Source organism: Caretta caretta, chromosome 13 (genome assembly GCF_965140235.1).
Source record: "Caretta caretta isolate rCarCar2 chromosome 13, rCarCar1.hap1, whole genome shotgun sequence".
Lineage (NCBI taxonomy): Eukaryota > Metazoa > Chordata > Testudines > Cheloniidae > Caretta > Caretta caretta.
In genome coordinates this window covers 33,817,655-33,833,487 of record NC_134218.1, presented here as the reverse complement: position 1 = coordinate 33,833,487, position 15,833 = coordinate 33,817,655, and the positions used below count along the sequence as shown (strand labels likewise).

Sequence of the window (15,833 nt, the reverse complement as noted above, 5' to 3'; positions counted from 1 at the left end):
CTGCCAGATGCTAGGACTGAATGGCAGGGGATGGATCACTCAAATTGCCCTGTTCTGCCCATTGCTTCTGAAGCATCGGGTGTTGGTCACTGTCAGAAAACAGAATACTGGGCTAGATGGAAGTTTGGTCTGACAGAGTATGGCCGTTCTCATATTCTTATTAGTCTATGCTGGGCTTCCCTTGGCTATCTCACAGACCCAACACCTGGCCTCATCCACCCATACCCATGATCTCTTGGATAAAAGCCTTCTCCTGTGCCCAGCTAATGTAATTAGTCCTGTAGTCAAAGTAGTAGCAGCAGTGCTCAGGATTAAGCCCATTCTGATGATGCATGATGTGAGGTTATGAAAACTAAACATGATATAATTTAGAAGTAACATTTATGTAAATTGATCTTATTTAAGCTGCAAATTGAAACACTATCTCAGCAGTGAGAAAATGCCCAGTTTACAGGTAAGAACATAAGGACATCCACACTGGGTCAGACCAATGGTCCATCTAGCCCACTGTTCTGTCTTCCAGCAGGGTCTGGTGTCAGGTGCTTCAGAGGGAATGAACTGGACAGGTCAATCCTTGAATGATCCATTCCCTGTCATTGACTCCCAGCTTCTGACAGCCAGAGGTTTCGGGACACCCAGAGTATGGGGTTGAGTCCCTGACCCTCTTGGCTAACAGCCATTCATGGACCTATCCTCCATGAACTTATCTAATTCATTTTTAACCTAATTTCACTTTTGGCCTTCACAACATCCCCTGGCAATGAGTTCCACAGGTTGTCTGTGCATTGCATGAAGCTGCCTGGGGAACCAGAATTCTGCACCGTTGTGTGTGCACATTATGAGACAGTCTTTAATTACATGATGATGAAGGCTACATCTACCCTTGGAGCTGGCAGTGCAATTCTGAGCTCACATAGACATCCTCACACTATCTCTGCTTGAGGTAACACTTTGAAATAGTAGTGTAGCTGCAGTAGCCTGGGAAGGAGCAAGGAGCGGCACGGGCTAGCCTTCACCAGTACAATCCTGCCTGGACCCTTTTTATATGTTGTGACCAAGTGGGGATTTTCCCTTGTTATATTGTATGTAAGCCTATGTGAGTCTTACTGTTTTGCATGAATGCTGTGTGTGCCTCAGTTTCCCTGTGTATTGCACCCGTGTCTAGGTGGCGGGAATAAGGATGTGTGACTTTTGTGGGGGCTGCTCCAGCTGCCTGCATGGTTGCTATGGCAGCCCCTTCATAACCTGAGACCCAGGAGGGGGATGCAACCATGTGACTACGGTTGAAATTGTATAGGCCATATCCTTTGCCAGCTGCCTGGCCCAGCTCCACTTCTTCCACCTCCTGGGCATCAGTGAGGCCATACTTCTGGCCATCATGGCCTACGACCGCTATGTGGCCATCTGCAACCCGCTGTGCTACAGGCTGGTCATGAGCCCATGGGCCTGCCTGTTCCTGGCAGCTGCCACCTGGTCCACCAGTTTCCTGCATGTGCTGCTGACCACCGTCTTGGCATCCAGGCTGCCCTTCTGTGGCCACATCCATGTCCCCCACTTCTTCTGTGACATCAAGCCCCTACTGAACCTGGCCTGTGGCAACACCCACCTCAACCTGATCCTCATCAACGTAGATGCTGCAGTTCTTGGTCTGAGTTCCTTTGTCCTCACGCTCCCCTCCAACATCTACATCATGTCCTTCCTCCTCCTGAAGGTCCAGTCTCGAAGGCAGGAGAAAGGCTTTCTTGACCTGTGCCTCCCACCTCACCGTGATGTCTCTCTTCTATATACCAGTTCTTGGCAACTACATAGCTGCCACCCCTGGGATCTCCTCTGAAAGACATGATACCCACCCTCATGTACAGCATTGCCACTCCAGTCCTGAACCCCCTGATCTATACCCTGAGAAATGAGGAGGTGAAATCTGCCCTGAAGAAATTCCTGAACAGAAAGACCTGTCCCTGGAAGGACATGCATTACATGAATCCAAAATCCCCACAATTATGTTTAAGGCATTTCAGTCTTTGTAGATCCACAGATTTTTGAGAACATTTTTTGTCTCTCATTTTGTCACTCTGGGTCAGCCTTCTCTACCTGTGCCTCTGTCCTCATGGGGTTGGCCTTTCTCTATCTGTTCCTTCTCTTTGGTTTCATGCCACCATCCCTGCAAAGCCACTGTGAGAGGGAGGTGATAATCGTCTTCATGTATAGCATCTTCATCCCAGTCCTGAACCCGTGATGTACGTCCTAAGGAACCAGGAAGTGAAATCAACCTTGAGGGAAACAGTGAGGATAAACCACTTCCTTGGGAAATAGTGAATCAAGTGGAGAGAATTCTCAGAAAGTGAATGTCCTGTCTCTGATATTGTCACAGGAAGTTGGAAAATAGACAACACAGTGTAAAAATCAGTCAGTAAAGTCACTGGATATGGCTTATTGCAACAATCTGTAACCCATTAACCCACCTTTGTCCTGGGACTGTCAAGGTGTTAACTTCTCACTTCACCTTGAATGGTCTCTTGCAACATGTATTAACTTCTTATGCTTAAGAATCTGTTCCAGCTTATATTTAGCTGTCACTCTGAGTATCTGTCCCAGAGCTGAAGAAAAGCTCTGTAAGTTCAAAAACTTATCTCTTTCACCAACAGAAATTGGTCCAATAAAAGATATTACCCTATATCTCTCTAGTACTGTAAGGGACAATCCTGCTTGGGACACTTGAAAATACACTCTAGGGAACCATATTAACTATGATTGTATTTTTTTATTAAAGTAGTACTGAGAAATTATACTGTAATTTATTATTCTTATTGCTATTTGTATTACAGCTGTAATTAGGAATTAGACCACTGGCAACCATTCTGAGTCATCATTGCTAGCAATATTTTTACTGCAGCAGTGCATAGAAAATAGAAACATGATTCCCCCCCGACCCTCCCGGACAGGAAAGGACCAATTGAACTTTTCACGGGAAAGATTTGGACTTGACAAATTTTTCAAGTAGAAAAATTTTTGAAAAGAATGTTCAAAAGTTGTTGAAATGTTTTGTTTTGACAGTTTTGAAATGAAAAATGCCAGTTTTTTCCATAGTCTGAAATGCCTTTTCTTTCAGAAATTTATGCTCATAAGGGTGCTTTTAAAAAAGTCAACAATGGCCAAAATGTTTCTAAGTAATGTTGGTATAAGGTAGAAAGTTATCCTGGTGTAATGGTGTTTTACACCAGTGTAGCTTATTCATCTACAGGAAGAGGAATGAGTAATACTAATAAGCATCTTTATACCAATGTAGCATCATCCATACTATTGTATCAGTAGAAGTATTTTGGTCATAACTAACAAACAAAATACAAGCATTCCATGCCCAAGATAATTATACAGACAGAAAACGCCATGTGTAAAGCAGCTTTGACAAATTTGAGCTTGAGTAAATCACTCGACCCGTTTCCTCTACCACCTTCTGTCTGACTTGTCTGTTTTGATTGCAAACTCTCTGTGTTAGAGCTGATGGGGAATTTTTGAATATATTTTTTTAATCAGAAAATGCTGATTTATCGAGACCCAAATGGTTTGCCAAACAGGGTCAGGTTTGACAAACTTCCCACATTTTAAGATGGTCAGAATGAAATATTCTGATATTTTTGAAATGTGTAAAAACCCCCAGATTTTCCAGTTTGAAACAAATTAGTTTCCAAGAGAAGGGGGAGAAAAAACGCAAGCAGTGAATCGGCATTGACTAGATGCCTACCTGGGACAAAAAAAACCTCAGCCCCACAACTGTTATAGTATTAGATTAGTATACATAAAAAAGCATTTAGGGTGAAAATGTCTTTTCCTCTATTGATTCACTTTGTCTAATACATGTATTAGATCACACTTTTGATGAAATTCACCCAGGCTGGGATTTTCAGTGAAGACATCCATTCACTTCCTAATGAATATCAACAGAAGTAGTGTGCCTAAATCCCTTAAGCCCCTTTGAAAAGTTCACCCCTGTGCAGAGGGCCAGCACAATTCCAATACACCACTCAAATCCTTCCTCAGCTGTCAAAAGGGGAGTGAAGTATTGTATAGGCCTTTATTAGGACATTTGTTGTTGTTATTATTATTAAAATAATGTATTGATTGTCACATATAATACTGTATATTCGTTGTTTTGTTTATTAGTATTAATGATAACAGGGAATTAGCCTGTTTTCATATTTCTATTCTTAATCAAGAGGAGGATAATAATTAATGTTAAGGTGAATGTGAAGATATGATTATTTCCTATTATCCTCCGAGCTAACCAAACAAATGTGAATAAGAACCTGGAGAGAGACTGTTATTCTATGAAACCAGTTTACTATGTAAAAATAAAAAGCCCTGTGTTTGTATTTTGCATACTCTCTGTGCTTTTGCACAGTCTATTACACAGACATGCACATAGAGATTCATTTCTCTGCTGTCTTTTGTTATAGGGGGAAAAAAAAATCTGAAGCCAATGTTTGTGGGTGAGTGTTTATTGATGTGGAGGCTTTTCTTGCTTCTAACGCCATGGGAGCACAGCCAGGTTGTTAGACCCCTGCTAGTAATTGCCTCTGTGTCAATGAAGAAAGGAAGCAGCGGTGCAGGAGTAGCGAGGCTGCATATATCCGGTGGGATCTCATTAGACTAGCTGAGCAAGCTGCTCCCCAGCTGGGTACCCTAGAGGCAAAGCTGTTTGCACCTTTGCTGTGGCTGGAACTCCAATGGCTGATACTCCCATTGCTTGTCATTTTTGGATCTGGTTGTCCCCTTGCTGTGGGTCTCACATCTCTGGCCAGAGCCCATAACTGAATCCAGTGCGAAATCACAACCCCCACCTCTACCCAATGAATCCCCTATGTTCTGAGATGAGCTCAATCATTCGTTTCAATCATTAGCAGCATTTTAAATTTACACAAGCGCTGGGAAATCCCAGGGGATGGGGGGGACTCAGCCAAAGAACTAGAAGCTGAGGTTTGCAGGCCATGAATAGTCAATGGAAAAATCCCTGCACCTGGGGTGGGCTGAGCCCAATGAATTAGGATTTATCTGTATTGGGATACTGCCTGGGAGCACCAGTCACCACCAGGAGCCCCATTGCACTGCACTTGATCAGGGCTTGGGGAACTCGAGGTTAACTAGTAAAACTTTCAAAAGCATCTACAGGATTTAGGAGCCTAAAGGAAATATTTTATAAGCATTTAGGCTCCTAAGTCCCACTGACTTCAGGTGCCCAGGGCCAAGACTCTCAAAGGCATTTAGGCGCTTTATTCCCATTGAAATTGATGGGAATTAGGTGCCTAATTTTCAGGATCTGGGCCATAGGCACTTTTGGAAATCCCACCGGGCACTTAGCTGGTTCTTTAGGACCCTAAATACCTTTTAACATCTGGCCCTTTAGAGGGCTAGTTCAATTGACTTTCAATAAGTCTTAGACTCATAAGTGCCTAAGTCTCTTAGGTCCAGATTTTTAAAGGCATTTAGGTGCCTAACTCACATTTATTTCAGTAGGATTAGTTGTCTAAATACCTTGGAGGACCTGGGCCTTGCCACACTGAATGTAGCAATGCATAAATATATTTCAAAATCTGGGCTTAAATCACTTTGAAAGTCAACGGGACTTCGGCGCTACCCACAGGGAAACTGGTAGTGATATAACTAAAAGTGCAATTTTATACTGGTTTAGCTGATCTAATGCAACTTTGTATGTGGAGACTCTTACATCTGGGCTTGGAAGGATTAGATTTTCATCAGTAAATATCAGTAAACATCGACTTCAGCATACACACTCATACTGATGAAAGCATATTTCCATTAGCATAACATAAGAATATGAGAATCGCCATACTGGGTCGGACCAAAGGTCCATCAATAAAAATCAAAACTTACAGACAGCCCAAGTAAGAAAATGCTGCTTGAGAACTTATAAGAATTTGACTTAAGGATATTTACTTTGTATATTTTGACATATGATGCTGACAATTTGTGTTTTAATGGCTACAAGGTGTTAACTTTTTGAATCTCAGCATCTACTGATATTAAATAATTATCTAACCCCCATAATTTCATGCTTACCTATAATTTTGCACAACTGTGAACATTTAAATCAACAAAAATAGAAAAAAAATGCTTAAAAATAAACATTGATATTATTTGTCAAAATTATATAAAAAAATCAAATTCAGTGTCATTGTGGCAGATAAATCTTTAGCCTGAGCCCAAAACTGTACAGGCACAACTAAATCCAAAGAATCAAGTGTGAACCACTGTGTGCATATTCACACTTAAAAGTTGCACTGGTTTAATAAAATTGACTGAAGTTCAGCTGATGCAATTGTAACCCACTGATGAGTGTGTGTGTTGGACGACCCCTCGGGGCTGATGCACAGAAGATATGACTTGTTAATGTCAGCTGCTATGGAACTTTAGCTCAAACTGTAGTGACTTGTGTATTTAGCTCTGGAGATTCCTACTTCAATCCCCAGTGTGCTGGTCAAGAGGGGGATCATCACATAGTATCTGGGAACAGATAAACCCTTAGGCCTCATCTGCACCCACGTCTTGTACTGCTGTAACTATGTTAGTGCCAGGGGTTGTTTTTACCAAGATAGCTAGCTACACAGTACCTCCTCACTTAAAGTCGTCCCAGTTAACTTTGTTGCGTTGTTATGTTGCTGATCAATTAGGGAACGTGCTCGTTTAAAGTTGTGCAATGCTCCCTTTATAACTTCTTTGGCAGCCTCCTGCTTTGGTCCACGGCTTGCAGGAAGAGCAGCCCATTGCAGCAAGCTGGTGGGGGCCTGGAACCAGGGTGGACCGGCAGCCCCCACATCAGCTCCCCTTAAGTTCCTTGTGTGGCAGCTGCCCAGCAGCCTATCAGTTGTGAGCAGTTCAGCTGTCCCTCCCCCACTGCCATGTGCTGCTCCTGTCCCTGCCTTGGAGCTGCTCCCCGGAGCCTCCTGCAATCTGTGCAGGGGAGGGGGAAAGAAGGAGGCTAATGTCAGGGTGTCTCCCTCCCCCCTGCTCCTGCACCCCGCTTACCCCTTCTCCATATAGAGCAGGGTGGGGACACAGAGGGAGAGAGACAGAGAGAGCTTGGGGCAGCAGCTGCTGTCTCAACTTCCTGATCCACTTAAAAAGACAATGTACTTAAAGGGGCAATGCACATCTCTCTCTCTCTCCCACACACAGGGTGTGTGTCTCTGTCTCTGTTTGCCGTGCTGTCTCCCCTCCCTCCATTTGTGCTGCCTTGTAGAGTGTGAGGCTACATGAACAGCGTGCTAACACTTGAGGGCTCAGCCAAAAGCTAGTTCATCATTTAGCAGTAAGGCGTTCCCTGGGAAATATTCCACCCTCTGACTTCACCACCTCAACCAAACTTCACAATCCTCATCACCACTGTGTACAGTATTGAATTGTTTGTTTAAAACGTATACTGTGTGTACATATGTATAATATATCGTTTTTTGTCTGGGGAAAAAAATTTCCCTGGAACCTAACCCCCCATATTTACATTAATTCTTATAGGGAAATTGGATTTGCTTAACCTCGTTTCACTTGAACTCGAATTTTTCAGGAACATAACCAGAACGTTAAGTGAGGAGTCCAGTACAACCACTACAATGCTTACAGTTCTACCGCCATGAAGGGGACTTAAACCAGTATTGCTAGCCCCCCTTCCTATACGTGAACAGATAGAATAGAGGTGGTAAGGCTGCATTTAACCTGTATAGTCACTCAGTTAGGCCCTGCGCCTTCCAGCATTTAAATGTATGCACATCTTTACCTTAATGTCTGCCGGACTGGGGCCTTAGTTGTTTTCTGGGCTGAAAATACCATTACAATTCAGCCACAGGAGAGCAGAAAAATACTTAGACTGGGATTTTCAAAGAAGCCTAAGCCTGGATTTAGGTTTCCACAGGTCTTAGCTTCTTTGGATATCGCAGCTTTCATATATGTGTGGTGTCCACATACCGGGCAGATTGAGAGATAGTTAAGCAGTGGAACCCTAGTCGAGTCAGAAATATTCCTAGTCATAGAAGATATAACTTGTAATCAGAGCAGGTCGGAATTCAAACTTCAGTCCCACAGGAAATTCTGAGATTTTAAATTTGGTTTGTCCTGAAATGGGCCAAAATTTTGGAATTTTTCATTAAATGAAATATTCCAAAAAGTATTTCCTTTTAAAACTATCAAAACATTTCATTGCAATAAGGTTGAAAAGGTTTACTTTCACGTTCTTGTTTTTATAATATTCTATTCTATAGTCAAATCTTTACAATTGAAATAAAATATTTCAGTAAGTTCCTGTGAAAATAAGAACATCCATACTGGGTCAGATAGCCCAGTATCCTGTCTTCCGACAGTGGCCAGTGACAGGTTCCCCAGAAGGAATGAACAGAACAGGTAATCAAAGTGATCCACCCCCTGTCACCCATTCCCAGCTTCTGGCAAACAGAGGCTATGGAACAGAGTAGCACCCGTGTTAGTCTGTATTCACAAAAAGAAAAGGAGTATTTGTGGCACCTTAGAGACTAACAAATGTGTTTGGGCATAAGCTTTCATGAGCTACAGCTCTCTTCATCAGATGTATTCAGTGGAAAATACAGTGGCGAGATTTATATACATAAAGAACATGAAACAATGGGTGTTACCATATACACTGTAACGAGAGTGATCAGGTAAGGTGAGCTATTACCAGCAGGAGAGCGGGGCGTGGGGGGGGGGACCTTTTGTAGTGATAATCAAGGTGGGCCATTTCCAGCAGTTGACAAAATGTTTGAGGAACAGTGGTGGGTGGGGTGGGAATAAACATGGGGAAATAGTTTTACTTTGTGTAACGACCCATCCACTCCCAGTCTCTATTCAAGCCTAAGTTAATTGTATCCAGTTTGAAAATTAATTCCAATTCAGCAGTCTCTCGTTGGAGTCTGTTTCTGAAGTTTTTTTGTTGAAGAATTGCAACTTTTAGGTCTGTAATCGAGTGACCAGAGAGATTGAAGTGTTCTCCGACTGGTTTTTGAATGTTATAATTCTTGACGTCTGATTTGTGTCCATTTACACTTTTACGTAGAGACTGTCCAGTTTGGCCAATGTACATGGCAGAGGGGCATTGCTGGCACATGATGGCATATATCACGTTGGAGATGTGCAGGTGAACGAGCCTCTGATAGTGTGGCTGATGTCATTAGGCCCTATGATGGTGTCCCCTGAATAGATATGTGGACACAGTTGGTAACGGGCTTTGTTGCAAGGATAGGTTCCTGGGTTCGTGGTTCTGTTGTGTGGTGTGGGGTTGCTGGTGAGTATTTGCTTCAGGTTGGGGGGCTGTCTGTAAGCAAGGACTGGCCTGTCTCCCAAGATCTGTGAAGGTCATCCTTCAGGATACGTTATAGCTCCTTGATGATGCGTTGAAGAGGTTTTAGTTGGGGGCTGAAGGTGATGGCTAGTGGCGTTCTGTTATTTTCTTTGTTGGACCTGTCCTCTGGGTACTCTTCTGGCTCTGTCAGTCTGTTTCTTCACTTCAGCAGGTGGGTATTGTAGTTGTAAGAATGCTTGATAGAGATCTTGTAGGTGTTTGTCTTTGTCTGAGGGGTTGGAGCAACTACGGTTGTATCGTAGAGCTTGACTGTAGATAACGGATCGGGTGGTGTGGTCTGGGTGAAAGCTGGAGGCATGTTGGTAGGGATAGCGGTCAGTAGGTTTCCAATACAGGGTGGTGTTTATGTGACCATTGCTTATTAGCACCGTAGTGTCCAGAAAGTGGATCTCTTGTGTGGACTGCTCCAGGCTGAGGTTGATGTTGGGATGGAAATTGTTGAAATCATGGTGGAATTCCTCAAGGGCTTCTTTTCCATGGATCCAGATGATGAAGATGGATGTGGATAAATTGGAGAGAGTCCAGCGAAGGGCAACAAAAATTATTAGGGGTCTGGAACACATGACTTATGAGGAGAGGCTGAGGGAACTGGGATTGTTTAGTCTGCAGAAGAGAAGACTGAGGGGGGATTTGATAGCTGCTTTCAACTGCCTGAGAGGTGGTTCCAGAGAGGATGGTTCTAGACTATTCTCAGTGGTAGAAGAGGACAGGACAAGGAGTAATGGTCTCATGTTGCAGTGGGGGAGGTTTAGGTTGGATATTAGGAAAAACTTTTTCACTCGGAGGGTGGTGAAACACTGGAATGCGTTACCTAGGGAGGTGGTGGAATCTCCTTCCTTAGAAGTTTTTAAGGTCAGGCATGACAAAACCCTGGCTGGGATGATTTAATTGGGGATTAGTCCTGCTTTGAGCAGGCGGTTGGACTAGATGACCTCCTGAGGTCCCTTCCAACCCTGATATTCTATGATTCTATGATCTATGTAGCGCAAGTAGAGTAGGGGCATTAGGGGACGAGAGCTGAGGAAGCGTTGTTCTAAGTCAGCCATAAAAATGTTGGCATACTGTGGGGCCATGCGGGTACCCATAGCAGTGCATTTCTATCAAGCATTCTTACAACTACAACTAAAAGTTGCAATTCTTCAACAAAAAATCTTCAGAAACAGACTCCAACGAGAGACTGCTGAATTGGAATTAATTTTCAAACTGGATACAATTATCTTAGGCTTGAATAGAGACTGGGAGTGGATGGGTCATTACACAAAGTAAAACTATTTCCCCTTGTTTATTTCCCCTCCCACCCCCCACTGTTCCTCAGACATTCTTGTCAACTGCTGGAAATGGCCCACCTTGATTATCACTACAAAAGGTCCCCCCCTGCCCACGCTCCGCTCTCCTGCTGGTAATAGCTCACCTTACCTGATCACTCTCGTTACAGTGTGTATGGTAACAGCCATTGTTTCATGTTCTCTATGTATATATATCTTGCCACTGTATTTTCCACTGAATGCATCCAATGAAGTGAGCTATAGCTCATGAAAGCTTATGCTCAAATAAATTTGTTTGTCTCTAAGGTGCCACAAGTACTCCTTTTCTTTTTAGAGGCTAGGGAGACCATCCCTGCCCATCAGCCATTAATGGATCTATCCTCCATGAATTTATCTAGTTCTTTTTTGAACCCCATTATAGACTTGGCCTTCACAACATCATCCAGCAAGGAGTTCCACAGGTTGACAGTGTGTTGTGTGAAGAAATACTTGTTTTTAAACTGCTGCCTATTAATTTTATTTGGTGACCCCTAGTTCTTGTGTTATGAGAAGGAGTAAATAACACTTCCTTATTTACTTTCTCCACACCTGTCAAAACTTGCTCTGACTGTACAAAGTAACAGAGCAGGCCCCACTGAGATTTCAACTCATGATGCCTGGTTTACAAGGCCAATGCTTTAACTCCTGAGCTATGGAACCAGTTGATAAATGAATTTCATTGAAAGTCCATGTCCAACTTCTTTAGGTCCTTGGAGAATCCCAGCCTGAGTGACTGAAAACTCCACAATTGTATAGGGCTCAATCCTGCCAGGTCCTGGGCACTGCCCTTAAAGGCTGTCAGTTCCCACTCTGTAGTCACTGGGATGTGAGGACACAGAGGCTGTGATTTCATATAGAAGTGCCCAGCTCCCATTGTATTTCCAAGGGATTCAGGTGCCTAGCTCCCTTAGGTTTCTTTGAGAATCCCAGCCACTCTGCTGAGCATTATCAGGTGTTGGCAATGGGAGTCAATGCATCATGGGATTCCCATGGCTGTAGAGTATGATGGGAGATGAAGTCCAGCTGGGGAGGCCAGCTTACAGAGGAGACTTCTAGGAGGCACTGCTGCAGGATTTCAAAATCAAAATATCTCAATTTAAGATTTCACTCTTTGGCCAGAATATTTCACTGTGTTGGCTGAAAATAAAAAAAAAAAAAGTTGTATGGTTTTGGGGTTTTCAGGTTTTTTTAACTCAGTTTTATATAGAAAGAAGTTATTTAGTTGAAGATCTTATTTTTGTTGAACAGAAGTTTCAGCAGAAATTTTTGACCGCATACAACATAAATTGGCTTTTTGTGGTTCAGTCATTATCGAACAGCAAAAAGGCACTCAGTGGAATACAACAACAGAAAACATGATTAAAGGGGACTAAGTGAAATCCACTTCTTCTCAATACATCCTTAATTGTGAATGTTACATAGGCTAGTGGCGTATCAATATGATAAGAAATATGTTAAAAGGTGTAAATGAGTAGGAATAGCACCTGAAGCAGAACAAATGTATTTCGGAGATATTAACCCACATGCTTCAGGGTATAAGGAAATAGGAGTCAGGAATATTTTCCCCCTTTTGCTTTATAGCAGAGATGGAGCTGACACAAAATAACTATTATCCCCAACTGAGATCAGGGTCCTGTTGTGCTAGGCAACATACAGACATATAATGGGAGACAGAGCCCGCCCCAAGGAGCTTACATTCTAAGGGAATTATGTGTACATCTCTCATTGAATTTCGGCTGAATTTGGGCATCAAACATCTTTGAAAATTTCAGCCTAAATAGACAAGTCAGCCAAACAGTTGGCAAAAGAGGTATTGTTATTACTGATTCACAGATGGGGAACCAAGGGACAGAGAAACTCACCCATAGTCCAACAGGAATTCCATGGCATGATTGGTAGTTGATCCCAGATCTGTTGTATCCCATTGCTTTTCATTTTGTGACTGCACCTGGTGGCTACAGAACTTGGAATTGTTGTGTTATGCACTGGATTTTTAAAGATATTTAGGACATTTGGATGACCAATTCCCTTTCCTTTCTGAAAGTCCCCAATCTCTCAGTGACTTTGAAAAATCTCAGCCTATGGCTGGGATTTGAAAGGACCCTAACGGAGTTATGCCCCTAAGCCCATATTGAAATTCACCAGGAATTATCTACCTACCAAGATATTTATATGGCCCTTATCCCGATAGTATCAGAGGGCTACACAATCAGTTATGGATTTATTTCTCACAACATTCCTGTGTGGTATGGAATTATTATCCCTATTTTATAGATGGAGAGAATCTTCCATACAGTAGATCAAGTTCCAAGGTCACACAGACAATCAGTGACAGAGCCAGGAACTAAACCCAGGTCTCAGGAATCCAATTCTACTTCTCTATCTGCTAGACCAACTTTCTAATCCTAAACAGCTGGACTTAGATGCCTTTGGGAATCCCAGATTACATGCTAGGTCCTGCCTCAGATCAGGGGGCTGGACTTGATGACTTCTTGAGGTCCCCTCCAGCCCTACATTGCTATGATTCCATGCCTATCCGATTGGTTAGGGAGCAGTTACTGTCCAGGGTTTTCCTCAGGACCTCTTTCACTTCCTTGTTCCTCAGGTAGTAGATCAGAGGGTTCAGCGTTGGGGTGACTACAGCGTAAAAGACAGACACCACCTTGTTGAGGTTGAAACGGTGGAGCCTCCTGGGCTGGGTGTACATGAAGACAGTGGCTGAGAAGAAGAAGATGACCATGGTGAGGTGGGAGGCGCAGGTGGAGAAGGCTTTCCTCCTGCCTTGGGCAGTGGGGATGCACAGGATTGTGGTGATGATGCACAGGTAGGAGAGGACAGTGACAGCAAGCGGAGCAGCAGGATGACCAAGGTCAGGGCAAAGTCCACCATCTCCGCCACCAACATGTTGGTGCAGGCCAGGTTGAGCACTGGGGAGATGTCACAGAAGAAGTGGTTGATGACTCCGGGACAGCAAAATTTCAGCAAGAGATGAAGTACACTTTGACCAGGGAGATGGAGAAGCCGCCTGCCCAGGAGAGAGCCGCCAGCTGTAGGCAGAGTTGGTGGGTCATGATGGCTGGGTAGTGCAGTGGGTAGCAGATTGCCATGTAGCGGTCATAGGCCATGACGGCCAGGAGGACGCACTCGGTGCACATGAGGAAGATGAAGAAGTAGAGCTGGGCCATACAGATGGGGAAGGAGATGCTCTCCTTCTGAGACCAGAAGCCCACCAGCAACTTGGGCAGGACGACTGAGACAAACCAGAGCTCCAGGAAGGACAGGTTCCCCAGGAAGTAGCACACGGGCTTGTGGTTCTGCTTCACCACCAAGATGATGACCACATTCTCTGTGATTGTCAGCACGCGGGTGAGCAAAAAGATCAGGAAGAGCAAGGCCTGGACCTCCAGTTTGGTGGGAAATCCCAGGAGAATGAATTCCCTGAGGCCGGTTTGGTTCTCCAACCTGGCTTGGGTTTCAAATTCTTTATCTGCAGATGTGAAAGGAATGGAAAAAGCAGCTCAGTGAACTTGTGCTTGTGTGCAATGGATCGAACAAGTGAATCCATCCATTAAGTAATTATAGGGGTCACATCAGTAGAGTAGCTGACCACCTCACAATCATACATGTATTAAGAGGCTACTTCATCATCGTGTGAAAGTACTTATGTGGGGGATGATGATGCACACAATTGCCATTATGACCCTCATGTGGTAGGCAGACCTGGGTGGTATTTTTTGTCTGAAAAGTTTTTTCAGCAAAAAGTGCAGATTCTTCAACTCCAAAATATTTTGAAAATTTGTGTCAGTTTTGCCAAGTTATTTTGGGTGAAAAGACCTAATTAAAAAAAATCAAATTGTTTTGATACTTTGGTTCAAAATGACTTATGTTTCAAAATTTCGCTGATTTTATTAACAAACAAAACCATTTGAAAATGGTCAAAGCTAAAATGAAAGTTTTTTTTGACCCACTTTTGTTTTATTTGTTGAAAATTTTGGAAAAAAAAAAGTTTTTGGTTCAACCCCAAATGATTTTTTGGAACTGCCAGTGCACTGAAAATCCATTATTCTCACAGCTGAGTGTTTCCCCAGAGAACTTTAAAAGACCTTTATAGACATTCTTGAACATACTGTTTGATCAAAACAGAAGGAAATCACCAAAAAAATGTTCACTTTTGTTGAAACATTTTGTTTTTTGAGGAAATTTTTGTAAATGAAAAATGTTGAAAGTTGTCAAATGTTTTGTTTAGGCAGAAACAATTCCATATATTCTAGTCATTTTTTTTTCATAAATTCATAGTATTTAAGCCATAAAGGATAATCCAGTCTGACTCTGAGTATAACATGGGACGTTACATTTCACTAACAGCCGTGTTAGTCTGTATTCGCAAAAAGAAAAGGAGTACTTGTGGCACCTTAGAGACTAACCAATTTATTTGAGCATGAGCTTTCGTGAGCTACAGCTCACTTCATCAGATGTATCATTTATTTGAGCATGAGCTTTCGTGAGCTACAGCTCACTTCATCAGATCTGATGAAGTGAGCTGTAGCTCACGAAAGCTCATGCTCAAATAAATTGGTTAGTCTCTAACGTGCCACAAGTACTCCTTTTCTTTTTACATTTCACTAGTTGTTGTCCCTGGATGCCCACAACTTAAGAACTTAAGAACAGCCATAGCGGGTCAGACCAATGGCTTGTCTAGCCCCATATCCTGTCTCTGACATTGGTCAGTGCCAGTTGCTTCTGACAGTTGAGGTTCAGGGACTTCTGTACCATTTTGGTTGTGTCCTTCACCATCTTGGATAATAGCCATTGATGTACCTATTCACCATGAACGTATCTAATTTTTTTTTAACCCAGTTATACTTTTGGCCCTCACACCATCCCCTGGCTATGAGTTCCGCAGGTTGGCTGTGCATTGTGTGAAAAAGTACTTCTTTATATTTGTTTGAAACCTGCTGTCTATTCATTTCATTGGATGACTCCTGGTTCTTGTGTTATGTGCAGGGATAAATAACACTTCCTTATTTACTTTCTCCACACCAGTCATGATTTTATAGACTTCTATCATATCCCTCATGAGTTGTCTCTTTTCTAAGTTGGACAGCCCCAGTCTTTTTAATCTCTCCTCATTTGGAAGCCTTTCCATCCCT

The 15,833-nt window shown here is 42.9% G+C and overlaps 1 protein-coding gene and 1 pseudogene across 1 annotated transcript; one reads left to right on the top strand and one right to left on the bottom strand.

Moving 5' to 3' along the window:
* The first annotated feature begins 439 nt into the window (after positions 1-439).
* LOC125622492 (olfactory receptor 12D1-like) lies at positions 440-2,043 on the top strand (annotated as a pseudogene).
* Positions 2,044-13,201: 11,158 nt separating this feature from the next.
* Positions 13,202-15,477, bottom strand: LOC125622491 (olfactory receptor 6B1-like). Its single transcript, XM_075119005.1, is given in 4 exon segments — positions 13,202-13,536; positions 13,539-13,667; positions 13,670-14,170; positions 15,429-15,477. Coding segments are annotated over 4 exon segments (1,014 nt in total).
* Positions 15,478-15,833: the final 356 nt, after the last annotated feature.